Source organism: Mauremys mutica, chromosome 20 (genome assembly GCF_020497125.1).
Source record: "Mauremys mutica isolate MM-2020 ecotype Southern chromosome 20, ASM2049712v1, whole genome shotgun sequence".
In the NCBI taxonomy this organism is placed as follows: domain Eukaryota; kingdom Metazoa; phylum Chordata; order Testudines; family Geoemydidae; genus Mauremys; species Mauremys mutica.
The window spans coordinates 21,327,033-21,354,967 of record NC_059091.1 but is presented as its reverse complement, the minus strand read 5'-3'; the positions used below and the strand labels follow the sequence as shown (position 1 = coordinate 21,354,967).

The 27,935-nt window shown below is 49.7% G+C and overlaps 1 protein-coding gene across 1 annotated transcript in view; it reads right to left on the bottom strand.

The window, feature by feature from the left end:
- The window catches only part of LOC123353424 (venom factor-like), a 78,046-nt gene that overhangs the window by 32,468 nt on the left and 17,643 nt on the right, over nt 1-27,935 (bottom strand). Inside the window, exons 10-22 of the mRNA XM_044994489.1 lie at nt 22,238-22,353; nt 19,825-19,971; nt 18,454-18,666; nt 17,218-17,412; nt 16,148-16,309; nt 14,862-14,991; nt 14,259-14,330; nt 13,202-13,402; nt 12,457-12,568; nt 8,840-8,925; nt 8,527-8,666; nt 1,502-1,714; nt 97-163 (exon numbers count right to left, since the gene is read on the bottom strand). Of these exons, the coding sequence (XP_044850424.1) occupies nt 97-163; nt 1,502-1,714; nt 8,527-8,666; nt 8,840-8,925; nt 12,457-12,568; nt 13,202-13,402; nt 14,259-14,330; nt 14,862-14,991; nt 16,148-16,309; nt 17,218-17,412; nt 18,454-18,666; nt 19,825-19,971; nt 22,238-22,353 (1,854 nt within the window). The remainder of the gene's footprint in view (nt 1-96; nt 164-1,501; nt 1,715-8,526; nt 8,667-8,839; nt 8,926-12,456; nt 12,569-13,201; nt 13,403-14,258; nt 14,331-14,861; nt 14,992-16,147; nt 16,310-17,217; nt 17,413-18,453; nt 18,667-19,824; nt 19,972-22,237; nt 22,354-27,935) is intronic.

The window sequence follows — 27,935 nt, the reverse complement described above, 5'->3', positions numbered from 1 at the left end:
ATAGTGTAGACATACCCTTAGATATAGACTGTGGAATTCTTTGAGACCTTCAGGATGAGAGGTGCCATGTAAAGGCAAAGCAGTGTGGCTACTCACCTGCTCCTTTCGTAGATGGATCCAATAGGACAGACATAATTGTTTTGGTCGTCCTCAACCCTTCCGGCTAGAAAGGAACGACAAGAGCATAGTAAGCACAGTAGCATTCAGAGACAATGAAGAGCAGTAGGAAAAGGTGAGCGACTTGCTGATCTTGTGATCAGCATGAATCAGGAGTGACTCCACTGGAAGTCAGCGGCAGGGCGGCTCAAGGCCCCAGCACGCGAAGCGCGTGCTTGGGGCGGCATGCCGCGGGGGGCGCTCTGCCGGTCGCTGGAAGGGCGACAGGCAGGAAGCCTTCAACGGCATGTCTGCAGAGGGTCCACTGGTCCCGCAGCTCCACCAAAGCCGCGGGACCAGTGGACCCTCCGCAGGCACCCCTGCGGGAGGTCCACCGGAGCTGCGGGACCAGAGGACCCTCTGCAGGCACGCCTGCGGGAGGTCCACCGGAGCCGCAGGACCGGCGACCAGCAGAGCGCCCCCCGCGGCATGACGCCATGCTTGGGGCGGCAAAATGTCTAGAGCCGCCCCTGGTCAGCGGTCAAGTGAAACTGAGATCAGGCTCCGTCCCAATGAGTCTGGAATCTGACCTCAACCTCAGGCAGCGTCCCCTTTTGTTTTGGATCCTGGTTAGGATGCATCCAAGGAGAAGTCCCTAGGCCAAATTCATCCCAAGCATAACACCACTGATTCCACTACAGATGAACAGGAGGATTTTTTTGCCAGAAGCTGGGAATAGGAGACGGGATGGATCACTTGATGATTCCCTGTTCTGTTCATTCCCTCTGGGGCACCTGGCATTGGCCACTGTTGGCAGACAGGATACTGAGCTAGATGGACCTTTGGTCTGACCCAGTATGGCCGTTCTTATGTTCTTATAAATCTGCCCTACAGAGTCTGGCAGGGCGAGGAAGTGAGAAGCTCAGTTAATTCCATCATTGCTCTGTGACCTTCCTGAAGGACTTTTCTACTCCCTGATCTTCAGTGGAGGATCTTCCTCTCACCCAGCATTACAGTGATCTCCTGGGACAGGCCAATGGGATGCCCTTCACAACCCACCAATGCTGCTCATTTGCTCAGCTCTCTCTGCCGAGTGATATGAGGTTCTCCCTGAGTGCACTGAGTCTGTATTGATTCCAGCATCCACTGGTCCAAGGAGCAAGACCCTGGGCCTGAGGAACTGAACCTAGGTCTCTTATATGACGGCTCAGAAGACTGAGTGTAAGGTAACCAGGCCAGCCCCAGCCCTGCTGTAATTGCCACAGGGAAGGGGAGGAAGTGAGATGGGGATGGAGATGCAGGGTGTTAATTTAACAGGTTAAGGGACAGCACTGATTCCAGAAGCCAGCCAATCTGGCCTCCAGCCTCTTGCCCTCCAGCAGATATCATGCCCCCTGATACCTACCACAACCTTCAGTTTCTTCTTCATGCCATCAGATACAATACTGTCCTGCACTGCTGCCTTGACCTCAATGTTGTGAGATCCCAGCTGCAATGGGACAATCACTAATGGCACGGCCAGGGAGGACTTGGCTTTGATGTCAAGAATCTGCCGGTATTTAGCCTCGGAAGTGGATGCGCTACAGAAAACTGGGTTGTGCATCAGCTCCAGCCAGACCTGAGAAGAGAACAGAGATTCATGAGCAGGCAGTCTGCACACCATGACACTGTAGGGCATTGATCCAAATCATACCCTCTGACTGGAGTTTGCCTTTAATCTTAATAAATAACAGACAGGACTGTACTTACAAAGCATGTGACTGTATCCTGACCTCCTTCCTGAGAGGCTCTTCAGAATCCCCTCTAGTTCTGTCTTGCCTCAGAGAGGCTCTCAGCCTGTGGTGTTCCTGAGTAGAAGTAATGAGACCCACCTGGTCTAGCTACCGGTGTGAGTCAACAGAAAGCCCAGAACCTGGTACCCACTCACAGATTTGAGGCCCAGCCAGAGGAGAATGGCAGTCAGAAGGGGATTTTTTTTAATCTCCTTCTATATCATGCAATCTTTCCAGAAGCTGGGAATAGGCAAGAGAAGACGGTTACTTACCTCTTGTAACTGTTGTTTTTTGAGATGTGTTTTTCATGTCCATTGCAATTAGGTCGCGTGCACAGACGTTGAAAACTTTTTCCCTTAGCAGCTCCCGTCAGGATGACAGAGGAGCCCCCTAGAGCGGGACCCTTATTGCGCTGTATATATTACCCTGCCGGCCTGACCCCCCCTCTTCGTTTCCTTCTTGCCGTTGACTCCGACAGAGGGGAAGGGGGGCGGGTATTGTAATGGATGTGAACAACACATCTCGAAGAACAACAGTTACGAGAGGTAAGTAACCATCTTTTCTTCTTCAAGTGCTTGTTCACATCCGTTCCAATTATATGACTTCCAAGCTGACCATTGGAGGTGGGTAGGAGTCAAGGAATGGTTGATTGGAGGACAGCCCTGCTGACCGCTATATCATCTCTGGCCTGTGGTTGATGGCATAGTGGGCTGTAAACATATGCACTGAGAACTAAGCAGCTGCTTTGCAGATTTTGTGGATGGGTACCTGCGCCAGGAAGGTGGTCGAAGATGCTTGCGCTCTTGTCCAATAGGCTGTGATTGTCAGAGCTGGAACCTTAGCCAACTCATAGTATGTGTGAATGCAGTCTGTGATCCAGGACGAAATGCGCTGAGAAGATACTAGAAGGCCCTTCGTTCTACCAGCAGTGGCCACGAACAGTTGGGTTGATTTGCAAAAAGCCTCATGTGCTCTATGTAGAATGCTAGGACTCTTTGAACGTCTAGTGTGTGCAAGCTCTGCTGCTGCGGGCTCATGTGAGGCTTTGGAAAAAATCACAGGAAGACAAATGTCCTGTCCCATGTGGAACTGGGAGACCACCTTGGGGAGGAATCTACAGTGCGGTCTAAGTTGCACCTTGTCCTTATGAAACACTGTATAAGGGGATTTGGAGGTGAGAGCCTTTAGTTCAGACACACTCCTCGCCGATGTAATGGCCACCAAGAACGCTACCTTCCATGAAAGGTAAAGGAGGGAACAAGTGGCCAGGGGCTCGAACAGACCTAGACAAATTGGAGGATTGGGCCAAAAGAAATCTGATGAGGTTCAACAAGGACAAGTGCAGAGTTCTGCACTTAGGAAGGAAGAATTCCATGCAACACTACAGGCTGGGGACTGACTGGATAAGCAGCAGTTCTGCAGAAAAGGATCTGGGGATTACAGTGGATGAGAAGCTGGATATGAGTCAGCAGTGGGCCCTTGTTGCCAGAAGGCCAATGGCATATTGGGCTGTATTAGTAGGAGCACTGCCAGCAAATCGAAGGAAGTGATTATTTCCCTCTATTCGGCACTGGTGAGGCCACACCTGGAGTATTGCGTCCAGTTTTGGTCCCCCCGCTGCAGAAGGGATGTGGACAAACTAAAGAGAGTCCAGCAGAGGGCAACAAAAATGATTAGGGGTCTGGAGCACATGATTTACGAAGAGAGGCTGAAGGAACTGGGATTATTTAGTCTGCAGAGACAAGAGTGAGGGGGGATTTGATAGCAGCCTTCAACTACTTGAAAGGGGGTTCCAAAGAGGATGGAGCTTGTCTGTTTTCAGTGGCAGATGACAGAACAAAAAGCAATGGTCTCAAGTTGCAGCAGGGGAGGTCTAGGTTGGATATTAGGAAACACTATTTCACTAGGAGGGTGGTGAAGCACTGGAATGGGTTACCTAGGGAGGAGATGGAATCTCCGTTCTTAGAGGTTTTGAAGGCCCGGCTTGACAAAGTCCGGGCTGGGATGATTTAGTTGGTGTTGGTCCTGCTTTGAACAGGGGATTGAACAGATGACCTCCTGAGGTATCTTCCAACCCTAATATTCTATGATTCTATGAAAGATTTGACAGGCCAGATGAACTGCTCTGAGCTCCTTCAAGTCGATATGAAGGGGTATCTCGTCCTGCATCCACAGACATTGTGTTCTCAGTTCCCTAGGTGTGCACCCCAACCCAAATCTGATGCATCTGTTACTAATGTCAGAAAAGGCTGGGTTGTGGTGAAGGGGTCTCCCGCACAGACTACTGGCTGTTCCAGCCACCAACGCAGAGACTCTCGGACTTGCCAGGCTGTCCAGGCTGGATAACGGGAGTAAAATCCCTTTCCCCTTAGCTCCTGGGGAACCTCTTTGAGCGCCCCTATATTGATGAGTGATCATACTTCCTGCATAAAGAGTTGCTTGTGAGAGGAGTCCCTGAACTGGGATGGGGAAGGGGGGTGGGAAGGAGGAGAACTGGAGGGAGTATCCCACCTGTACCGTGCGTAGGACTCAGAGGTCCAATGTTATACGGGACCACGCAAGGTAGAAGTGGAATAACCGGTTTAAAAACTCTGGGGAGGGATCCTGGGATTGGATTGATAGGCTGTCCTCGTGCGTGCCTTCAAAACCCTGGCTTGTTTCCTGGCTGGGGCTTGTTTGGGCCTCAGCTAGACGCATTGTTCGATGGTCTGCGTCTATTATTCCTGCCTGCCTGTGGTAGGGCGAGGTTGATATTGCCTCTGCTGTGGAGGTTGAGCCCTGAAGGGCTTCCTCTGGGTTCCTAGTGTACGCATTCCCAAGGATTTCATTGTAGCCCTGGAATCGTTGAGGCTATGCAGCCTGGAGTCCGTTTGCTCCGAAAGAGGAGGTCTTGCAATTTGTTTTGGACCTCGGGAGGGAGGCCTGACACCTGTAGCCATGCTGAATGCGTCATAACCACTCCTGATGATATGGTTCTGGCCGCAGAGTCAGCCAAATTGAGGGTGGCTTGCAGAGCTGTCTTGGCTACTGCTTTTCCTTCCTCAGTTAGCGCATGCAAATCCTGAGGCAGGCGATTCTTAAACTTGTACATAGCATTCCAAGAGTTGTCTGTTAAGGATGGCCTGTTGGTTGGCTATCCTGAGTTGCAGGCCTCCCGATGAGATGACCTTCCTGCCAAAGGGGTCCAATCTTTTGGCCTCTTTGGACTTTGGGTGCTGAGGCCTGCTGACCCTGGCGTTCTTTTTCGTTTATGGCTGACACGACCAGGGAGCAGAGTAGAGGGTGGGAGAATAAGAATTCATAGCCCTTAGATAGGGCCAAGTATTTTCTCTCCACTTCCCTGGCCACCAGGGAAATAGAAGCCGGGGTTTGCCAGATTGTCTTATAGTTACTCTGGATAGTCTTAATCAGTGGCAATGCTACCCAGGAGCATCCTTATGGAGCCAGGATATCAACCATCGGATCCTCAGGCTCCTCCTCTTCCTCCTGAAGGCCCATATTAAGGGCAATTTAGCTGAGAAGTTCTTGATGGGCTCTATGGTCGATAGGTGGGGGTCCTGATACAGATATTCCTGCCACTGCTTCATCTGGGGAGGATGAGGACATGTTCTGAGGCTGGTTGCCATTGTCCTGACCCTCCTGTAATCCCCCATAGTCCTGGGCCATGTCGGGGCCTGTCAAGACTGTCACCTCTTGAGAGGCAGACTGTGCCTCCTGAAGTCTTGGGGGTCATGCTTCTCGGTAGTGGTTCAGGCAAAGAACCTGCCTCTGTTGGCTGCTCTGAGGGGTCCGAGGTGGGTCTAGAGAGTGTGGCCTCTCTTGCCTTCAAGGTGCGTTTATATGGCGACCTTGAGTGGCATTGCGTTGAGTGCATCAATCTGGAGGCTCTAGAAAATGTGCCCTGTTGTTGGTGATAGGCCCATGGGGTCCAAAAGTGCCATTGCCCCGGAGGCGGCCACTGCGGTTGCCAGGCTGTGTGGGACTCTCTACTGCTCTTGGTCCAGTGCCTGATATAACTCGAGCTGCCTGAGTTGGCTTCAGTCTCTGAGGAGGCTGAAGGGGAGGACCAAGGTGGTGCCGATGATCCTTGCGCCACCGTGGGGTGCCAAGAGGTGCAGGCAGGGACCAGTGCCAAGAGGATTGGGATAGTGAGCAGTACTGGCTATCCAGAGACCTGGACCGCCTTAAAGCATATGGTGCCGGGGAAGTGGCTGGTACCATGCTTCGGTGCTGAGTGACCAAGGGTGACATGGAGTGGTGCCGGGTCCTTGGTGGGGGTGCCGAGGGCACTTCTTCATCCAGTGCTGTAACCTCATGTGGGGTTGTTGGTGTCGGGGTGCGGCGCTATGGCGAGCTCAAACGGGAGCAGTGCCGTAAGCGGTGCGGGATTGGTGACCTCGAGCAGCACACCATTGCCGGTTTCCCTCTGGATGGCACCTGTCTGGGTGGTGCCGGAGGTTTCTTCCTACATGGGAGAGGATTGGGCACTGACAATTCAATGAAGTCCTTTGCAACCTCAAATGTGTCAGGTGTGGAGGAGGGTTCCAAGACCTCCTCTAGACACTGGTCCGCGCTGAAGTTGCTGGGTGCTGGACTCAACGGTGCCTCCGGCGCTGGAGTCAATGGTGCTGGCTCCAGATGGGAAACAGAGTCTTGTCTCTGAGTTGTAGGAGCCTGTCTGAGTGTCTTGGTAGCTCTTTGAAGGGAGCATCCTCTTTCCCCTTTCTTATGGCGCTTGGCCGGTACCGGGGAGCTTGAGCAGTGCCGGGGCTGGTCATCTTGTCTCAGTGCCAAGGATTTACGGTGCCGGGATCTCTATAGCCCGATGCTGAATCGCGCACTGATGCCAGGGCACTTCTCACCAAGGAGCTCCGGCCTGGTACCTGGTGGTCTGGGGCCGCTGGTTGTAACGTGCCCTCCATGAGCAGCTGCTTAAGTCTCTTTCTTAGTGCAGGCCTTAAAGGCCTTGCAAATTTTTGCAGCGCTCGGCCTGGTGTGCCTCTCCCAGACACCTAAGGCAGGAGTCGTGGGGGTCGCTGTTGGGCACAGACTTGCCGCAGGTAGCTCAAGCTTTAAACCCCTGGGCTTCCAGCATTCCCGCAGCCCAAGGCTGGTGGCTGGAACTAAATCCCAGTCACCTCTAACTAAACTGTACCTAACTAACGTATTAAATACCTAACAACAAACTATCTAACTGCTAAAACTAGATTGCTAAGGGATCACTCGCAAGCGAGAGACCACGTTCCAACGCTGCCACGGAGGGTAAGAAGGAACTGAAGTGAGGTCGGGCCGGCAGGGTACAATATACAGCGCCATAAGGGTGCCACTCCAGGGGGGTCCTCTGCCGCCCCAATGGGAGCTGCTAAGGGGAAAAGTTTCTGATATCCGTGCACACGATGCGGCGCACACCTAATTTGGATGGACATGAACAAACTCTCAAAGAAAAAGGGATGGATCATTTGATGATTACCTGTTCAGTTCATTCCCTCTGTGATGAAGTGGTTTTCCTTGTTTCCTATGGGGGATTTACTTGGTTTTCCTATGGTTTGCATGCAGGGGTGGGACTCAGTTTCCCTAGGTACTAGGGGTTTAATGAGGTGATGGGAGAGGTAGTTTGTTGTTACAGCAGACTGGCAAGGGAACTTGGGACCCCAGCCAATGGGCTGGAGAATGGAGACCCCAGTGACTGGTGACCAGGTGACCCGGAGGCCCAGCTCAGGAGTCACAGCTGGTTCTGGCCAGTGGGAGGACAATGGGCTGCGAAGAGAGGACCCCAGTGACCTAACCATCCGATTCCAGCCAGAGGGGGCCAGAGGAGGGCTGAGAGGAGAGGAAGCCTAGGAGACCCTGTTTACGACCCTGTTTACCTGGATAGAAGACAATGGACAGAGGCGGGGCTTGGGGCCAGTGATATCAGAGGCCTAGCTGGGAAGCAGGGGGGCTCTGGGCTGAAGATGGGGAGCAGGCAGAGCCCACCTGGATGTGGGGAGACCTGGATGTGCAGTGTTGAGGGAGGCCAGGCCTGAGGCCCTGAGAGTTTCCTGTGCTGTGTTCAATGCTCAATAAACCCTCCTGTTTTATGCTGGCTGAGAGTCACTCTGGTATAGAGAACAGGGTTGCATTGTCCCCTTCAGGGGGTGGAGGCCCCAGGGATCCAGAGCGAGTGGACTCCCGGGGGGGGAGGGGGCGGGCACAGCGAGAAACAGGTGTGCTAAGGCTCAGAGAGGTACAGCTCCAGGAGGTGGAGGGGCTTAACCCCGAGATAGAGTGAACCTCGGGAACAAGGCTGTCTCACTGAAAGGGGCACCCCCCATGGACCGCATGGGGCCAAAAGTGGGCATGATATGTGAGTCTGTCACACCCTTTGAAGCACCTGGCACTGGTCAGTGTTGGAAGACAAGATACTGGGCTAGATGGACTATTGGTCTGACCCAGTATGGGTGTTCTTATGTTCTTAACTGGGTGGATTCCATAACCCTGATCCTGCAAGGTGCTGAGCACCCAACAAGGTCAATTGGAGACAAGCGTGTCCAGCCCCAAAGGGATCAGGCCCTAGAAGAACAAGCCTTCCACCATTTTGTTTTGGTTTGGTTTGGCTGTCTGTCAAAGCATTGACACCTCAGGTCCATTGCAGAGCCCCATGAGGCAGTGAGCTTACCTTAAGGTTTTGGTCCCAATAGTTGTAGAGAATAGCCCGGATTTCCACATGCTCATTCCTCACTACAGAGTAGGGCAGATGGAGGTCGATGAAAAATTTTTTCATTACTTTTATCTCATAGGGGTCAGCCACACAGATCCCTGCAATGGGGAAAGACCCAGGGTCAGAGACAGGGGGCTTATACTTTAGTCCTGAAATGTATCTCCTCGATTGTTCCATCTCACTGTGACGTTTCCAAGGCCCATTGTGGCCTGGGGTCTTTTCCCCATTAGCTTTTCTGCCTGTTCTCCGAAGAGCTTGTGGTGTTCCTCACCTTTGGTCTCTGAAAGGCTCACAGCCAGGACTTCCCAGGTGGTGATGGAATCCTTCAGGAAAAAAGGCATCTTCTTGGAAGAAATTCTACATGGAAAGAGAAAGACAGAGTCTTTTACAGAAGGAAGGAGCTAGGACTCATGGACAATCCCCAGCTAAGGGTGTAGATTGGGGTCTCAAACACGTGACCCGCGGACTTATTTCCTGCGGCCCACCATAGGGTCCCCTCTGCCCCTCGCCTCCCCCTCCCCCTTCTCCTCACCTCCCCCATGCGCGCCACGTCCCCACTCCTCTGCCTACCTTCCAGTGCTTCCCACCACCAAACAGCTGTTTGGTGGTGCTTAGGACTTTCCAGGAGGGAGGTGGGAGAAGTGGGGAGACAGCGTGCTCAAGGGAGGAGGGGAGGAAGAGGCAGGGCCAGGGTGGGGATTTGGGGAAGGGGTTGGAATAGGGGTGGGGAAGGGGTGGGGCATGTACTGAAGTGTCGCTAGAGGCAGAGGGCAGAACAAGCCCAGGCTCCCCCCTCCCCGCTCCAGTCCCAGGGGCTTCCTTCTCCGCCTGCCCAGCGCCAGGCTGCCAACTTGTGCCAAGCCAAGCAAGTGGAGCGGTGGGAGCATGGGGCAGTGCGAGGCTGATCCCATCCCCACCAGCCACATACAAACGCATGCAGGCTGCAGCAGGCTAAGCGGAGCCCAGCACTGTAGAGCCGCGAGCAGGAGAAGGGAGAGAGAGCCACAAGCTGGGCAGGGGACCCACAGGAGCCACTGAGGCTGTATTATCGCACTGGGCTGATGGGGCGGAGGGTGTGTGTGTGTTTTTTCTCAGCCAGCAATTCCCTAGTTTCTCGGGGCATCGCAGAGTTTTCACATTTGAAAACAGCCCCCAACTCCTCACTCCTCCCCTGGAAGCAAGCATGATTTGCAAACTGGCGACGGGGAGGGGGCTTTCCAAGCCACACGCTTCCCTGCTCTTCTGCTTCCTTCTGCCCCCTGATTACACAAGCCCTGTGCAGCTAGATACCTCTAGTGGCTATGGTAACACCCCTCTTTTCATTAGGTGCCGGCGTAAGACCTCAAAGAGCTTACAGTTTAGCAGAGATACCCAGGAGCCAGGAGGCACAGGAAGACCCAGAGGGGGGATTAACTTGGAGCAGTCTGGGAGAGGGGTTGTTCATTTGGGCATCTATGCAGTGATTTGAATCATACCAGTCATTCCCCTCGGCTTCAGGGCTTTGTTGCAATGCACGTGCTATCAGAGCCTGTTTTGAAAGGTGCTAAGCACCCTGAGATCCCACTGGTCTCAATGGGAGGAGATGGAACCTCAGCTCCGCATAAAGGAAGTTCTAACAGAGAGATGACCTAAGGGAGGGAGATTCAAAACCTGCATCCCAGCCCCTTGCTGTTCTGGGCTGTGACGTGAGGCTGAAAGGTGCTGCCAGCTGCTTTCTGTGAGGCTCAGTGCACGCTCACGGCCAATGGCTCTTAGTCCATCAGTCCCCATCAGACCCCATGACAGCTCCCTCTGCTTCCGCAAGGGTAATGGCAATGTTTGGAAGTACATATAGATGTGAACAGTTTTTCTCCTCCATGAATAACAAATCTGTGTTAAGGTCAAGGCTCACTGATGAACATTTGCAAGCAACACTGAGACTGGTGTTGTCTCAGGATATCAAAGCAAATATTGATGCTTTAGTTGACGCAAAATGCTACCAGCTAAGTGGCCAAAAATGAAATGACTGTTAAAAATTAGCACTGACTTTTTGCATTACAGTTTTTAAAAAGTTAATACATTGACTTTTAATAGCATACTATATTCCTCTTCCTTTTTTCATTTTTTACTATACTTTTGTATTGTTGTGTGGCCTTTGGGCCAATGTACTAGTCCTCATGCGGCCCTCGTCGTGATTTGAGTTTGAGATCCCTGGTGTAGATCCTCCTATCTCAGGTTGAGGTCCCTGGCAAAGCCTTCTTCACCCACCCACTGAAATACACAGCCCTCTCTGGGGAGGAACTCAGTGGTCCAAGTTCTACACCAGCCACAGGACACAACCTGTTTTAAAGGTCTCAAGGTTTGGGATATTAATTCTAGTGTCCCGATCAAATTCCAAGCAGGGGGATTATAATCCATTCCAGTGGAGAGGGGCCTGACCCAGTGCCTCATTTACCTTAAAAAAAAAAAAAAACGCTGGTCAAGGCTGATTCCCCACTCTGGCACTTTGAGGGCAGTGGGTATGGGCCCGCAAGGAATCTAAAAATTAATACTGGCCATTCCAGGCTTGTATTAAATTCCCAAGTTTACAGCTTTCCTCTGACCTTGGATGGGTAGATGCTGCCACCACCCAAGTGCAAAAACCCCTTTGAGAACCCAGGAAGGTGCACTTGGGTACCCTCAAGCCCTTTCAGACCCCCCTCCGGGGGAGAGCTGAAAAAGAAAACAAAGGAAATCAGCTGTTGCCGCCAGCTAATTCAACAAAATGTGCACAGACCTGTTAAGACACAAAACTCCAATCCTGTCCTTAAAAAAGCTGAACTTTATTAAAAAAAAGAAAGAAAAAAATACATCTAAAAACTCAGGCTATTACTACTACTATTTAAAAAGAGCAAATACAAAAATTAAGAGCAAATTCAAAAAATTATACTCACTCCCTTAGCTTTTTTGAGATCCAGCTTAAAGGTTACAAACAAAACAAAAGCACCTGGGGTTAGCACAGAGGAGTCCACAAGTCATAAAGAAATAAAAGAGATAAACCTAATCGTGTCGTCCTAGACATTTCCTGATTTACTTACATATCTGGGGTTCCAAATGAGTAGTTTCATACCTGGCTCAGGCTCTTACAGCACAGTTCCAGCCCTGTCTCTGTTCTCCGGGAGAACAACACAGACAGACAAAGGGGAAGTTTTGTCCCATTTTAAAAAGTTGTAGCCTTCCCATTGGCTCTTTTGGTCAGGTACCCACTCCCTTCCTTTTACCTATGGACTTTTTAACCCTTTCCAGGTAAAGCAAGTAAAGAACAGCTAATAAGAGGGAGTTTATAGCTAACTGGCTGGCTGGGTGTCCATAAAAGGGAGCTACCCCCTCCTTCATTTATCACACATCCAGTTAGAAAGCACCATCAATATCTCGTGATTCAGCAACCCAGTAACACACTCTGAATAACAATGAAATGAGGAACGGTTCCTGAACAGGATAAAAGGCCAATGATAAACAGCCAGACACCTACATTCATATTCTAGCACCTAAATCAGCTGCCTGGTTTTTCATTAGGGCTGAAGCCAGGGGATACCGCTGGCTGCTCAGTACCTCTGGATGTCGGGCCAGTTCTTTTAGGTACCTAAATATGGGCTCACAACTGGAGTAACTGAATGAAATTCTCTGCTCTCTGTTATACAGAAGGTGAGACTAGATGATGTAAGGCCCCTTTCTGGCCTTAAAATCTAGGACTGACTCTATGAATATGGATCAGCTGCTGAATGCTGGCCCTACTTCATGACAAATACTCCAGCCAGCTCCACTGGGGATCTTGCTATGGAGTGACACTGACTTCAGTGGGAGCTGCACCATGACACATCTGAATATGGCCCTTTGATGAATGGAAGTGACACGGTCACATGCTCTTACCCCAGTTCATTTGGTCGCTCATTCAGCCGCTCCACTTGCCACAGCCAGCTCTCTGGAAACTGGCTCCTTGAGATGATATCTTTGTCAGACATGAAATCTTCATCCAAGTCACCTGGGAAGTCAAATCACAGACCGTCTGGCTCTGCTGTGACATTGATTGGAATGGGGCAAACCTGAAAGGATTCGAGGGTTGGCCTGCTCTACTGACCTCAAAGCATCTGTGATTTGACCTACGTTGCCAAGTTTTGATGCTGCCAGCCCAGAAGAGCATGAATTGGAGTGTGGTTGAATGGCTGGAGGGGAAGCCACAGGCTTCTTCTCCTCTCCATGCCTGCCTTTCTGTTTCTGCATGAGCTAGCCTTTTCTGGGCTCCTATAACACTGATATAAGCCACTGGCTCAGTGCTACATGTGCGCCCTTTAGTGGATATTCTGCAAAGGTAAGAGACTACTACTATTCCTAGCTAGGGAGTTACCCTTTTAGCTCAAGTGGTAGAGGACTGTGCTTTAGAAACAATGGTTAAACCTCAGCGGCGACTTGTGAAGAAGTTATTACCCGGACTCATCTGGGTCCCCATATCAACATGGTGCAACACTAACAGGATTGCTGCCACTGCATTCATGCCCATTTCTCCCATGGGAGATCTGTGAACATGGGCAGCGTTGATTCATGTGGTGTGGTCTTATTTCTCTAACAATTCCCCCAGTCTTGCTCCTCTGAGTGATATTGAAACCCTTGTACTTGCTTCTTGCAAGTTCCAGGTGGAGCTCCCGTTGCAGCTTGTCATGTATGGTCTTGATATAATTGCAGCAGTCGAGGAAGGTCTTCTTGCATTCTTCTGTATCCAGGATGTACCCAACCCGCTTCTCGCAGCTGTGCCCCATGGGGTTCTCGTGCATTCCGTCTTCACAGCATTTCTTCAGCTTCTGGTCCTGGTAATCTGCCGCTGAAATGTACAAGCCAGGAGATCATTCCTACCAAGCTTCTTCTAGTCCTCACTCTCTCTCTCTCATTAAATTTACTAGTAGACATGGCCAAAGGAGGAACATAGGAACTGGCACTCTGCTATAATCCAGTATCTTGTCTCTAACAGTGACTAGCACCAGCTGCTTCAGAGAAAGGTGCAAGAAACCCCATAGTGGAATAATCTGCCCACAGAGAAGTTTCTTCCTGAACCCAATCAGAGGTTGGCTCATCCCCTGAAACATGAGGGTGTATAGGTCTTCTTAAAAAATCCTATCCTATGGAATGGTGAACATCCTCCTTTTCCATGTAAATGGCTCATCCTCTTTTGAATCCTGCTAGGCTCTTGGCCTCAATACAATCCTGTGGTGGTGAGTACTATGGGTTAGTTATGCATTGTGTATGAAAATAGTTCCTTTTATAAATGCTTAATTAGAAACCATTCAGTTGGGTTGAGTGTCTCCTTGTGCTTATATGGGTAATGTAACAATGTAGCTGTTGTTGTTATTTGAGTTGTGTAGCACTTTGGGTCCCCAGTCATGGCCCAGAACCCCACAGTGCTGGGGGCTAAACCAACACAGAACAGAGAGACGATCCGTGCCCCAAAGAGCAAGTTACCATTCATTGTTTTCTATCCCTCTCTCGCATCCTCTCTATAAACTGACCAGTTCCAATCTCTCCCCATGTGGAATTCTATCCAGACTCCCCCGTCTCCTGCTACAGGAAATGCAGCTGGCAGGAGGTTGTAGCAGGGTGAAACTGGTCATGCTAGGGAATCGCATTCCTGCTTTGCATGCTTGCTTTGACCAAGAATAGCAACCCCCCTGATTAGTACCTACCTTTGTTTGCCTTATACTCAATGAGCTGAACGGAGCGACGCCGGCGTTTTGCTGGCTGGGGACACTCTGGATCTGCAGAAGGAAGTGAGAAATAGAAATTAAAATCCCACCTACCAAGTGAGGCCCTACACTGAACTTGCTGCCATTTGTCTGTCTGGATGTAACAAGGTAACTTTCAAACACTGCATCCAGTCAGTTCCCAAATTTCTGAGAATGGTCTAGGCCTCAATGAGTGGAACCCCGTTGATTTAGGGGGAAATCAGAAAACCAGAAAAGCCATTTTGGCACTTAACATATTGCTCCTTCCTGTTCCGGCTGGGAGCCACATAAGAGCTCTTGGGCAGATGCTCAGCCAGCCAGAGCAACCGGAAAGAGAGGCGAGTGAAGGAGGCTTCATTCCTTCCTCTCTCCTCATGCACTGCCCCCAAAAGCCTGCAGCCTGGGGTAGAGAGAGAGTCAGAGAGAAGCACCATCTGCCCGTCCCTTACAGGCCAGGGGGAAGAAAGATACTTTGGAAGTGGGAGAAACTCAGTGAGCTAGAAGAGACACTTTCCTGCCTTCCTTCATCACTCATGGTGACCCTTCAGCTCTATAGAGTGATACCTGTTCTCTGGGCTGTGGAAATCCCATTGCTCGTCTCCAGGGCCAGTCCAGCATCCGTAAATACCCCCAGATTGTCCTTTCCACTGCCAGTCGTACAGCCAATGTCACTCTTCTCCACCGAGTGCCAGATCTGTGCGACACAAACATAATGGTTGAGAGATTATTGTTAACAATGACACTTCCCATTTATACACTGCCATCCAGCATGATCCCAGAGCATTATACAGACTGCGAGCTGGATTCTGGTCTCAGGTACAACTGTGCAATCTGCAGTAACTCCACTGACTTCCTTTCACTAGCTCTGTGTTTGCAGCAGTGTAAATGAAAGCAAAACATGAGATGTAAGTAAAGGATTTATTGCAACTCAATCTCCACTGAAATGTGTCCATCTCTGGGATCGAGCACAACAGCCATTCTGCACCAGCAACACAACCGATTTCAGGAGGAGAAAGAAAAAATGATGCAGCCAGTTGAACCCAGACAGAGGAGGATGTTAGGCAGAGAGAAATTAAATACCCAAATTAGAATTCAGTCAGAGCACCAGGGCCCTGACCCTTGTTGAAAGGGTCACAGGAGATTTAATGACCAGAACGTGTGTTTGATATGTCAGCTGAGAAATGGCAGTTTCAGTAGTATTGGGTCCCCTAAAACCTTGATAGGGCCCGCGGATCAGTGCTGACTCAGAAGAAAACGCACCCTCTGTTGAGTCACTAACACTTTTCTCTGCAGCACAGCGCCCCCTAATGTTGCACTGGGACATTGGTTCAGCACTGACTGGGAGGGGACAGCACTGCCTGCTGAGACCCCACTCCACTCAATACAGCACAGCATCCGCTATCGCCGCATTGGGTGCAGCTCTGACTGTGGAGGGAGAGCGCCCCCTACTGAGCACACCCCCACTCTCTGATGTACAGCACCACCATGGGCACTGGGGTGAGAACTGCCTCTGAAGGGGGAGCCCCCCTACTGCATCACCCACACAGTTCCCTACAGCCCAGCACCATCTGGGTCAACACTGTCCAAAGGGCAGCATGTCCTTTAGTGTGTCCAGAACAGCACTCCTTGCAGTACCCTGGGTTTCACTGGGTGTCTCCCATCCAAATACTGACCTGGCCCGGCCCAGCTCAGTTAAAGTACAGTGGAGCTCACACCCCAAGCGGCAGCTCTGCAAACAAAAGGCTCACTTCACTTTTCGCCATCCTGGGGCGTAGAGCAAGGATAAGGGCTGAGCTGCATTTCCCGCTATAAAACATCACAAGTTACAACCAACATCTTTCATACCCAACCTTAGATTGTGTAATTTTGCGGTTTTTGTTCAGAACGTAGACTCCTTTGTCCACGGCCACCAGGCCAACATAAGCTCTGTGGTCTCCTTCCAGCTTGAGTCTTGTTACAGTTCCCGGCTCATGGATTTTCCTGTCTTCATTGGTGGCTCCTTTCACCACTAGCTGTATGAAAGAGTGAAGGGAGAGGTTTTGTTTTAAAGCAGAGGAAGCAGCTAAGAGCCCGTCCTTTGCAAAACATAGGATAAAAGGAGGTAAGATCTCAGTGACAGCTCCTTGAGCAGCCGAAAGCCTAGTTCTGATCTCAGTGGCAGCTGTGTAAATCTGGAGTAGTTCCACTGACTTCAGTGCTGTTACTCCATATTCATGAGGGTGTAAACTGAGAGCAGAATCGGACCCAATGTTTTTGAAGTCCCTTTGTCCCTCAGGCAGCCCTGGGAAATCTACAAAGAAGTTTGAACTGTAATGGATCTGCTCTGTGGGCCTGACTCTGATCTCACATTCGTGTAAATTAGGAGCAATTAACTGGAGTTACAGCAGTGTAGCATTGTAGTTACATCACAGTCAGGTCCCCTATAGGCATCTGGAGTCACATCTACTGAATTCATGAGCCAAAAATAAGCATCTTACTCCTGTTAGCCCCAAAGAACGAGCCCAGCCCTGGGAGAGGGAGCTGGAATCAATTCTGACAGCCACATCATCAGCAAAATGGCTAATTATGGTGCAGATACAAAGCCAGATACTCAGCTGGTGCAAGTCAGTATAGCTCCATCCACTTCAATCCACAATCCACAGAGTCTTTATTGCTGAGCTAGAAGGAACCACAACTTGACTCCCGTATCCCAGAGTGGGTTGAGAGCATTGGCTTGTGGAGGCTGGGGAACATCTATGTACAAGTAAACCAACCAAATCTAATCCAGAATTTGCTGGGAGACAGTCAATGAGAAGCCCCCGGTGCCATTTTTAGAGTCCCTTTTGAGAGTCAGTCGGCACCTCAGGCTAGGAAAAACTACTTTGTAATAATACCTTCATAGGAATTAACATATAGAAGGCCAACTTGAATATCAACCTACCGTTCCCATGCAAGTGTCCTGGATGTCCAGCCAGACCGAGTCTGCTACAATCTCCGAATTTCCTACTTGGTAGTAAGCCACGATGCGGAATGAAGGGATGAGATCTGGAGTGATGGGCAGGGACATGGTCACCAGATTTTGTCCCGCCTGCCTGGCCTGTCTCCCTACACGAATTATCTTCCCTTTATTCAGGATCTAACAGGGAAAAATGAGACATAGATTGTTAAAGGCCACAAGAGTTAACACAATGGATGATTCAGATTCCATGAATTTTCACATCCATCTGTGTTGGTGTTAATATTTACTCAATCTGATTCCCAAATCTGAGTATCATTTATGTTTCACCAACAGAGACCACCCCTCCTTTGCCCCATCCCACTCACCAAATATACTTCATATCCGTGCTATATGGCAACTTTATTATTTGATTTGTCCAGCTCTAAAAATAACAGAGTTGACCTACTACTCTGCGATGAAAAAGTAGCACTGAAATCTAGTGTTTAGAGCAGAGAAATGAGACCTGGGACTCCTGGGTGCCATCCCTAGCTCAAAGAGGAAGTATGGTTTAGTAGCAAGTGCAGAAGGATGGTTGTTCGGACTCCTGGGTTCGTTCTCCAGCTCCTGGAGGAAGTGGGCTCTCACAGGGCCCGGATAATCAGAAGTGGATAAGTGGTTGTCTCCATGACTGACTATTTCATTCACACTGTCACAAGGTGCTGGGCATAGGGTTGCAGTTTCAGCCCTCTGTCATGCCCGCTCCTCGTTAGGGGAACAAATTAGAGCAGGCTGGAGGTAACCTGGCCCTAATTGAAGAGGCAGAGACAGCTGCTACCTAATTAGACTGTGGCTGCATAAAAGTCTCAGGGGAAGGAAGCCAGGGGAGAGCAGGAGAAAAGGATAAAGGAAGGGAATGAAAGCAGGGAGGTAACTCTCCCTCCCTCTTGCCTGCAGCTGGTGCAGGATTACTTGTTCATGGTGAAACAGCGGTGGGAACAAGCCTGAGAATAAAATGCACCAGTGGTTACTAAACCCAGCGTCTCAGAGTGACTTTATGAACCTTGCAGGGGCAGAAGCCAACCGGGCCCTGCCACACACACAATCAATATACTGCCTGACTGGGAAGAATTCTCTGCTACAGGTTCTCCTTACATGCAGTGGGACTATTAAAGGACATGTGGAAACTCAGATGATGCCTAAGTTCCAGGAGATCCCAGTATCCAGGGACGCAGCACTTACTATGTAGGTGAAATACTGGATCTGGTTCAGAACAGCTGGATTGTTGCTCTTCAGGTGGAAATTCACAAGTAAGTTGTCTCCAGGTTTGAGCTCAGAAGCCGTCACTGCCAGATGGAGATAGTTCTGAGACCCTCCTTGGGACTGATAGGCTTCAGCCACCATGGACTTAGAGGCCTGGCGGTTTGCTGGGAGGTTGGGATGGGCAGTTTTTACCTGTAGGGGAGGTGGAGATAAAATCCTAGTTGAATCTGGGAGTGAGCTTAGGGTCTATAGCCCCTCACACTGGGTCACACCATGAGCAACAGCAAAGGAAGCTTCCATTGTTGGTGGATTCTGCTGCTAACAGCCATTCTAGGCATGACACTTCAGAGAAATGCCAAATGCCACTTTTAATTGGCCCATCGCTTCAGCACAGTCCTGCTGGGACTCCAGATTTCTGGACTGTCAGAGAACATGTCCCTGAACAGAGGAGACTGCCTTGCCCCTTGCAGGAGGGGTGAGAGGAATATAGAGGGACTCTCTCCTCAAGCGGCTGGACACAGATAGATCCAGTGTTCTCTCGGGCTTTGTAGCTTAAGCCTGGTGTCACCTCACAGGGTCTTCATAGAATCATAGAATCTCAGGGTTGGAAGGGACCTCAGGAGGTCATCTAGTCCAACCCCCTGCTCAAAGCAGGACCAAACCCAACTAAATCATCCCAGCCAGGGCTTTGTCAAGCCTGACCGTAAAAACCTCTAAGGAAGGAGATTCCACTACCTCCCTAGGTAACCCATTCCAGTGCTTCACCACCCTACTAGTGAAAAAGTTTTTCCTAATATCCAACCTAAACCTCCCCCTCTGCAACTTGAGACCATTACTCCTTGTTCTGTCATCTTCTACCACTGAGAACAGTCTAGATCCATCCTCTTTGGAACCCCCTTTCAGGTAGTTGAAAGCAGCTATCAAATCCCCCCTCATTCTTCTCTTCTGCAGGCTAAACAATCCCAGTTCCCTCAGCCTCTCCTCATAAGTCATGTGCTCCAGCCCATGGCTGCTTCACATTAAGCAGCCATGCGTTGTCTGCAGGCCTCCTTTGCTGCATGGTGGGTACCTTCAGTGTAGCAAGGTGACTAATCTGGACCTGCTTATGCCCATGTCAATGTTTTCTGGCATCTCTTCTGGCGCCATGATGGAGCACTGGTTACATGGTGATTGGAGCATCTCCAAAACCCAGTGGCATACAGAAAACTGACCCCAGGTGCAGATGGAATGCACAGAGTTCAGTTACCCCCCTGCTTAGTGCATGAGAGGGGAGTGAATGCCACCAACAGGGCATTTCCCTCGGGGTGCATATAGTACTTAGCCCAGACTCAGCATTAGAAGGTTACTCACCGTGACGGGAACCTGTTGCCTATCCCTGGGCATGTTTATAATCAGCTTGGCAGTTCCATCTCCCTGGGTCGGCCCAGCTGACTGGAATCCTTCAGCCTGTACTGGGACACGGGGGGCTGGAGAGCCATCAGGGTTTGTGATGTAGACCTGAGAGGCACCATCAAAAAGGGATGCATCGAATAAGGGGTGCAGCGCTCCCTTCAGCCTAACTTTAAATCAAATCGCATGTGTAGCATCTCAGGTCCATAGCCTCAAAGGTATTTAGGTGTCTAACTTCAATGGGAATTAGGCACCTAAATAAGTTTGAGTTTACAAATATCTTCAACTCTGAGCTTAATTAAAGTTTTCACACTCTGACTTGGGGGATGACTAGGCTGCAGTTGTATGCACGCCATGGCTGCTGGCTGTGGCACTCTGTGCCCCTCTAGTGGCACCTAAATCACTTAGCAATGAATGAGTCTACTACAGCCTTAGCTAAGTGCCAAGTGGCTTTTAGCTCATGCAGTAACAGCTCATGCATTTAGCTCCAGAGATCCCAGGTTCGATCCCGGCCATTGACAGACCCTGGTCATTTTCGTTACCCAGTTACAGGGTGTGAACGCAGCTCGAGCTGACGTACCCACTGTAGCTTTAATCTCACTAGCCTGGGTCCTGGAACAGTGAAGCTAAGGCGGCGTGAGCATCAGCGCAGGCTAGCCCCGTGAGTAATTATCCAGGGGCCAGGGTGGGCTTGTATAGCTAGCGCTGCCACAGTTTCACTGTTCTGGATCCAAGCTAGGTGATGGAAGCTAGTTCAGCAATGTCAGCTAGAGCTCCAGGCGCACCCCGTGACTGCAGTCTAGACATACCCTTTGAGTGCTGACTAGACCTGGGTCTGAAAACCCTCAAGACTGCAGAGATCAATGGCCTTGCAAAAGCCAAGGATGTTTTAAAGTTTTAAACCTATTACGCTGTTGCTCCAAACAGAACCTTGGTAGCCGATGTAAAATCATTAGTACTCTGAAACCAACCCTTACATATTGGGCTTTGGGTGAAATAGAACATTCACCCACCTCTATCCTACATAAATCACCTGGGGTTTAGTTAAGAAGATCAAGCATTCTCCTCATGAATGTAGTTTGCACTACCTCTAACGACCTAAGCAGAGGCACCGACTCTGTGGATGCTCTGAGGCTGGAGCACCCACTGGGGAAAAAAAATTTAGGTGTTCAGCACCCACCAGCAGGCCCCACCAATCAGCGCCTCCCCCTCCCTCCCAGTGCCTCCCACCCACTGAGGATCAGTTCAGCAGTGGGCAGGAGGTGCTGGGGGGGCAAGGGGAGGAGCAGGCAGGGCAGAGCTGGAGAGGGAAGATGAGGGGTGGGGTCTTGGGGGAAGGAGTGGAGTGGGGGTGGGGCCTGGGACGTAACGGGGGTCAAGCACCCCCTGGGAAATCAGAAAGTCAGCGCCTCTGACCTAAGATCTTTCCAGCCCGAAATTTCTGCCCGGTATAAAATTTGAGCACCCATGTTAGCCCTAAGCATTCAGTGAGCCGGTGCAATTAAATTACCTCCAGGCACCCAAGAAAAACAGACAGCTACTTGCATGGATCTTATGGTTCAGCCTTTCGACTCCTTTTTATGTTTATCCCATTCACCACTGTACATAACGCAAATATCCAGATAAGAAGTAGACTTAACCTGCTCATTACTGTGGTCACAGATTGTTTATGCACCTTTGGTCTGCAGTCAAAAAGAATTGCTTCAGTTCTCTGCTAATTTATAGTCCTATGCGCCTGCTGACAGAAAACTACTAAATTCCCTTCCCAAACTCTTCAGCCCCAGAGGAGTGTGGGACCACAAACCATGTTCTCTGCGGACAAGAGGACTGAGGCTGATTGGTTCAGAATTTTAGGAGCATAATATTTCTCCTGTAATGCTGCCTAACTCGCTGGGAGAAGAATCATTGTGTCAGTGCCAATTCTGAAATTCCCCCACATCCTCCTATCTGCAATGATCCCTCTGCCCCCTATTTCTGCAAATGCCACCCCCTTTGCAACTCCTCACCTGTGCCCAATTCCCCTCTACAGTCAGAAAAGCCTGAAGTGCCAGCAACTAACACACAGTCCAGGGAATATTATCCCTCAGTACACGACTGACCCCAGAACACATTTTGGGCCAAGACTCTAGCTAGGTGCCATTCCACACCTTGTATTTGCTGTCAGCTTTTGGGCCAGTGGAAATCCAGAGTGATTCCATTGCATATAGTGGAGCCACACTGGAATTAGGTTGGTGTAACTGAGATCGGAATGTGGCCCTTTGTTTCTGTTCTATTCTAAGTTCTTATACCACCGTGATCACCCTCATACCCATAGTTCTCTCCTCTTTATACACCTCAGGCAACAGTGGCCATGATCCAGAAGAAGAGATATTACCATGAGTTCAAATGGCATCCCCGGCTTGAAGTACTTGGGTGTTTTTGTGAAGTGGATCTGATAGGGAGATGTCACAATGTTAATTCCGGTTCTCTCCGCTTCCACCATGTTGCTGCCTGCAGAGAGAAGCCATAGGTCAATTAAAACTGAGCGAGGCAATACAGATTTTGTCCTTAAGGTCCAGGCTAAAACACAAGGAATAGGTAATGATCAGATGTTGATTCAGTGCTGCTGATTCTTGTGATTTTTGTTTTAATTCCTTGTGTTCAAGCCCCAGCTGCTAGAATCACCACATGGCATGCAAATCTCAGCTGTCATTTAAAAGAAGAAATGAGTTTCTAACCCTCCTGGTTGCAGAGAAAAGCTTCAAGACATGTCTCAAGTTCAATATAATGCCTCAAAAGCCAGGAGGGAAAGAAAAAGCAACCAAAGTTTACTATTTTTAAAAAAACCTCATGATTTTTTAATACAATCTCGTGATTTTGGGAGCGGGGGAATGACTTGTGATTTTTGCATGTTTGGGGTTGGCATTACTGCAGGCCATTGAACCTGATTCTGTTTTCACTCCAGTATAAATCAGGAATAACTTCCCTATAGTCAGTGGCACTGTGGCAGTGAAAACAGAATCAGTCCCTTTCACGCTAAAACTACTTATTTTAGCTTTTAAAGAAGCAACAAGAAAGAACAAAAACAAAGTCTCTGGGAGAGAGAGAGAGCACAGTGTGTGTGTATCTATATGTAACAGGGTGCTAGCCTAAGGGGCACTGAACCAGCCCCTGTTAGCTCAGAACCTGCTAGCGTAGCTTCGATGCAGGGGAACTGATTGGAGCTGGCAAGGTGTGGCTCATTAAAGGAGCCTAAGAGCAATCACCTGTGAGCCTGCTGAGAGGAAGGCCTATAAAGCTCACAGACAGGAAGGAAGGGGGAGGGGAGAACTAGTAGGAGTAAGAATCGGCTGTGCCTAGCTAGCACCAGGCACTAGCTGTCCCTCGGCTGGCTACCTAACTGCAATTGATTTGTACATAGAGTTGTATATAGATGGTGGTAGAAATGAATACAAGGAAATAAAAGGACACTGGGTTGCAAAATAAGAGGTCTCCGGCTAATTTGTACAGCGAGCAAGAAGGTGCTAGTCTACACTATATAATAAGATTCCAGGATTGTCACTCTGTCCATGTATCGCTCTGAAGCCTAGAACGTCTGTTGTGTCTGTGTGAAGTGATGGAAGCAGCTATACAAGTAAGAGAATGGCTCTTTTTAGTTACAATATCACCAGGTTCAATCGTCACCAGGATTTGAAGTCTGTTACTGGCCAACTTTTAAGTCCCCAGCCATTCTGACTTTACCAGGCTGATGTACAGCTCCAGTAAGGCATGTGCCATGCCAAGAGTCCTACACCATTGTGATATCAGACACAACTAACCAACCAATCACCACCTTTACTCTACTACTAATTTGCATGTAGTAATTGTGACGTTATTGACATAAACTGTGACCGCATAGATCATTGTTGCAACCATTGTTATATGTTTGCAGCAAATATTGTACAAAGGTTGTCGTGTGAGGAGTCTATGAAGAGGTTATGGTTTGCTGGTTATAATTAGGCCAGCTGTATGTGTGTATCACTTTTGTATTTGAAGTTATGAATATGGGCTATTTACTTGTATCTCAAATGTATTTGATTCCAAGTAGCCTCAGTGAAGCATTAGGTCAGCTTCTTGAGAAAGGACAATTCTTAGTAAGTGCCCAATCAAGAAACACTTTTAACTGACAATGGACTTTGGGAGACCCCAATCCACATCTGAGCTTTCCTGGGAGCATTCAAACTTACATGTAAACAATAATGTTGCCTGCAAACTGAGTCATGCATGGACATGTGACTTGCCCATGTGACTCCAGACTCCATCTTGCTGCTGTGATTTTCCACAGTAGGAACAAAGGGGTGTCCTTCCATGGGGAGAGAACAGAAAAGGCCCTGAAAACCCCTCCATCTTAACTTCAATCCTGCTTCTTACTTCTGGAGGGACCTTGCTACAAACTGAAGCTCTGAACAAAGGACTGAATGAATGACCAATCCCAGCTGTGGATGTACTCCAGAGACTTGATTTGAACCTGCAGGTTTTTTCATTACTCTATGTAATTGATTCCATTTAACCAATTTTAGCTCTCTTTTCTATTTCTTTCTTTTTATGAATAAACCTTTAGATTTTAGATTCTAAAGGATTGGCAACAGCCAGGGGCAGCTCTAGCTTTTTTGCCACCCCAAGCACGTCAGTCAGGCAGCCTTTGGCGGCTTGCCTGCGGGAGGTCCCTGGTCTCGCGGATTCGGTGGCTTGCCAGCAGGAGGTCCACCAGTCCCATGGCTTTGGCGTACCCACCGCCGAATTGCCACCAAATCCACGGGACCAGCGGACCTCCGGCAGGCAAGCCGCCGAAGGCTGCCTGACTGCTGCCCTTGCAGGGACTGGCAGGCCACCCCCCGTGGCTTGCTGCCCCAGACACGCGCTTGGAGCGCTGGTGCTGGGAGCCACCACTGGCAACAGCGTGATTTGTGGGTAAGATCTGTTTTGTATATTGACCTGGGTCTGGGGCTTGATCCTTTGGGATCGGGAGAACCTTTTTTCTTTTACTGGGGTGTTGGTTTTCATAACCGTTCGTCCCCATAACAAGTGGCACTGGTGGTGATACTGGGAAACTGGAGTGTCTAAGGGAATTGCTTGTATGACTTATGGTTAGCCAGTGGGGTAAAACCAAAGTCCTCTCTGGCTGGCTGGTTTGGTGCCTTAGAAGTGGAGAAACCCCAGCCTTGGGCTGTAACTGCCCTGCTCTAAGCAATTTGTCCTAAATCGATATTCACAGAAGTGTCTCACCACAGGCAGCATCATTACAATAATGTCATTTGTTGTTTGGATTACTTGGTCCAATTGCCACACCCATGCAACGGCACAGGCTTTCAGCTACTAGTTTCATCTGTAACAAGCTACAGCTGCTCGGAACAGAATGGCTGCTCCCTCTGCAGGGAAAGTTTAGAAATCCTAGCTATGTAGAGCTGGAAGGGACCTCAAGAAGTCATCTAGTCTATCCCACACACTGAGGCGGGAGTAAGTATGCCCAGACCATCCCTAAGAGCTGACCCAGAGCTCTTAGAAAAAAATGGTTATTCACCTTCTCATAATGGTTGTTCAATCCATTCCAATCAGGTGTGTGCGTGCCACATGCACACCTGCTGGAAGATTTTTCCCTTAGCAGCATCCATAGGGTCGGCCTGGGCACCAGGTGAGCTCCGATGAACTCGATCTGTTGTGTGGGTATCAAGGTGAATTTTTTTGAAGTTTATTTGCAGGCCTGGACTGTGGAAGAGGAAGATGGTAAGACGCGTCGCCTTTAATGTCTCGTCGTATGAGCCACCCTTGATAAGGCAGTCGTCTAGGTAGGGGAAAAATATAATCCCATGTCTGCGGAGGTGGGCCATGACTATGGCTAGGGTCTCGGAGAATACTCTCGGTGCTGTGGAGAGTCCGAGTGGGAGTACTCTGTATTGAAAGTGGTCATGTCTGAGTGTGAATCGCAGGAAGCGTCTGTGTGCTGGATGAATGAATATGTGAAAATAGGCATCTTGTAGGTCGAGGGCTGTGAACCAGTCCCCTTGTTCCAGCGTGGGTATTATTGTGCCCAATGTGATCATCTTGAATTTCTGTACATGTACACATTTGTTCAGTCAGAGTAGGTCTAGTATAGGTCTCCATCCCCCGCCTTTCTTTTGGGTCAGAAAGTAGTGGGAGTAGAATCCTTTTCCCCGATGTTGCATTGGTACATGTTCCACTGCACCTAGGTGTAGAAGATGAGCCACTTCTACGTGAAGTAGGTGCTCGTGAGAGGGGTCCCTGAAGAGGGACGGGGAAGGGGGAAGATGAAAGGGCTGGAGTAACCTGATTGAACTATTTCCAGGACCCAGCGGTCCTGTGTGACCTGTTGCCAGACATGGTGGAAAAACTGGAGGTGGTGGCCAAATGGGCAAATAGGCACGGAGTCAAGAGGTGGTCATGCAGACCCCCGACCAACACTTCAAAATTGCTGTTTGTTTTGTTTTCCAATATCATACGGTCTGGACTGGGGCCAGTGATATTGTTGTGTGCGGGGCCTCTGATAAGGTTGATACTGTTGTCTCCTGGAGAGAAACGGGTATATGCCAAGTGTGCACAGGGTGGCCCTAGAGTCTTTCATCATGTGAAGGACTTGGTCACTTTTTTTAGAAAAAAGTTTATCTTTGTCAAAGGGAAGGTCCTCCACTTTGGTCTTCAGATCTTTGGGTATACCGGATGCAGACAGCCAGGAAGACCTGTGCATCACCACTACAGTTGCAGTAGTGCGGGCTGCTGTGTCTGCCATGTCCAGGGATGGTTGTAGCACCATCCTGGACACCAATTGGCCTTCAACAAGGATTGACTTAAAGTCCGCTTTCCTGTCCTCCAGGATATGGGAGGTAAAATCAAAGAGCTTGTTGTAGTTGTTATAGTCGTAGCTTGTGAGGAGGGTGGAGTAATTTGCAATTCTATATTGCAAAGTGGAGGAGGTATAAACCTTGCAGCCCAGGACATCAAGTCGTTTCAGAATTTTGTCTTGCAGAGTGGGTAGGTATTGTGGCTGTTTTGTTCTGTGTGTCGCTGCATCCACTATAAGAGAATTTGGTTGTGGGTGGGAAAATAAGTCTACATCTTTGGTAGCAACATAATATTTTCGTTCAGCCTTTTTGCATGTTGGTGGGATGCAAGCAGGGGTCTGCCAGAGAATGTTAGCTGGGTCTAGGAGGACTTTGTTTATGGGTAGCATGATCTTTGAGGATGCAGAGGGTTGGAGGATTTTGAAGAGTGTGTGTTGTGTCTCCTGTACTTCCTCCACAGGAATGCCCTGGCTGAGTGTCACCTTCTTGAAAAGTTCCTGGAATTGCTTAAAGTTATCCACATTTTGTGGAGGTGGAGGCATGAGGGCTCCATCTGCAGCTGCTGAAGAGTTAGGAGCCGGTGAATCAGGTAAGGGTTTATAGCCCACCTCTTCTAGAGGGGGTTCAGGAGCTCTAGATGTAGATGGAGCTGGACACAGAGGCTCAGAATGGGTCTGTGATCTGGTGGAAGGGCCGTGAGCAGTGGCAGCAGGAACGGCCCAAGAGTACCATTGAGGTGAAGGCATAGGGTAAGAAAAGTGAGGTCTCACCCATGGGGGGACAAAGTAGGGAAACTGAGGCTGGTTCTTGTGAGGTGCCGTGCCTTGAGATATATATGGTTCCAGTGGAGGAGAATCAGGCGGGGAGAACTCTGTCTGCTGCTGCATGTCATTCTCGCTGTCCGTGAGGGTAGCCAGGTTGGGTGGTGAGAGCCGCTGTTCATATAGTTAGCACTGTGTGTCAAGGAGCGGGGAGCCAGGCTCAGGGGCCACGGAGATATCATCTTGATGTAAAAATTGTTGCTGCTCCATGGGCTGTGTTCCTGCGGGGTGCGGAGTGTGAGTGGAAGCCTGTAGTGACTTTTGTTTAGATTTTGCAGGTGCTGCGGGCCATTTATAGGCACCCTGCAGGGGGTCCGCGTCTGCTGCAGGGGTGATGGGCAGGCTCAGTGCCAAACATGTTGCCGGTACCGGCTTCATCTCTGATGCCAGTAGGACCGGTGCAGAGGAGAGCTTTCCGCTTTGGGAAGTCGGTTCC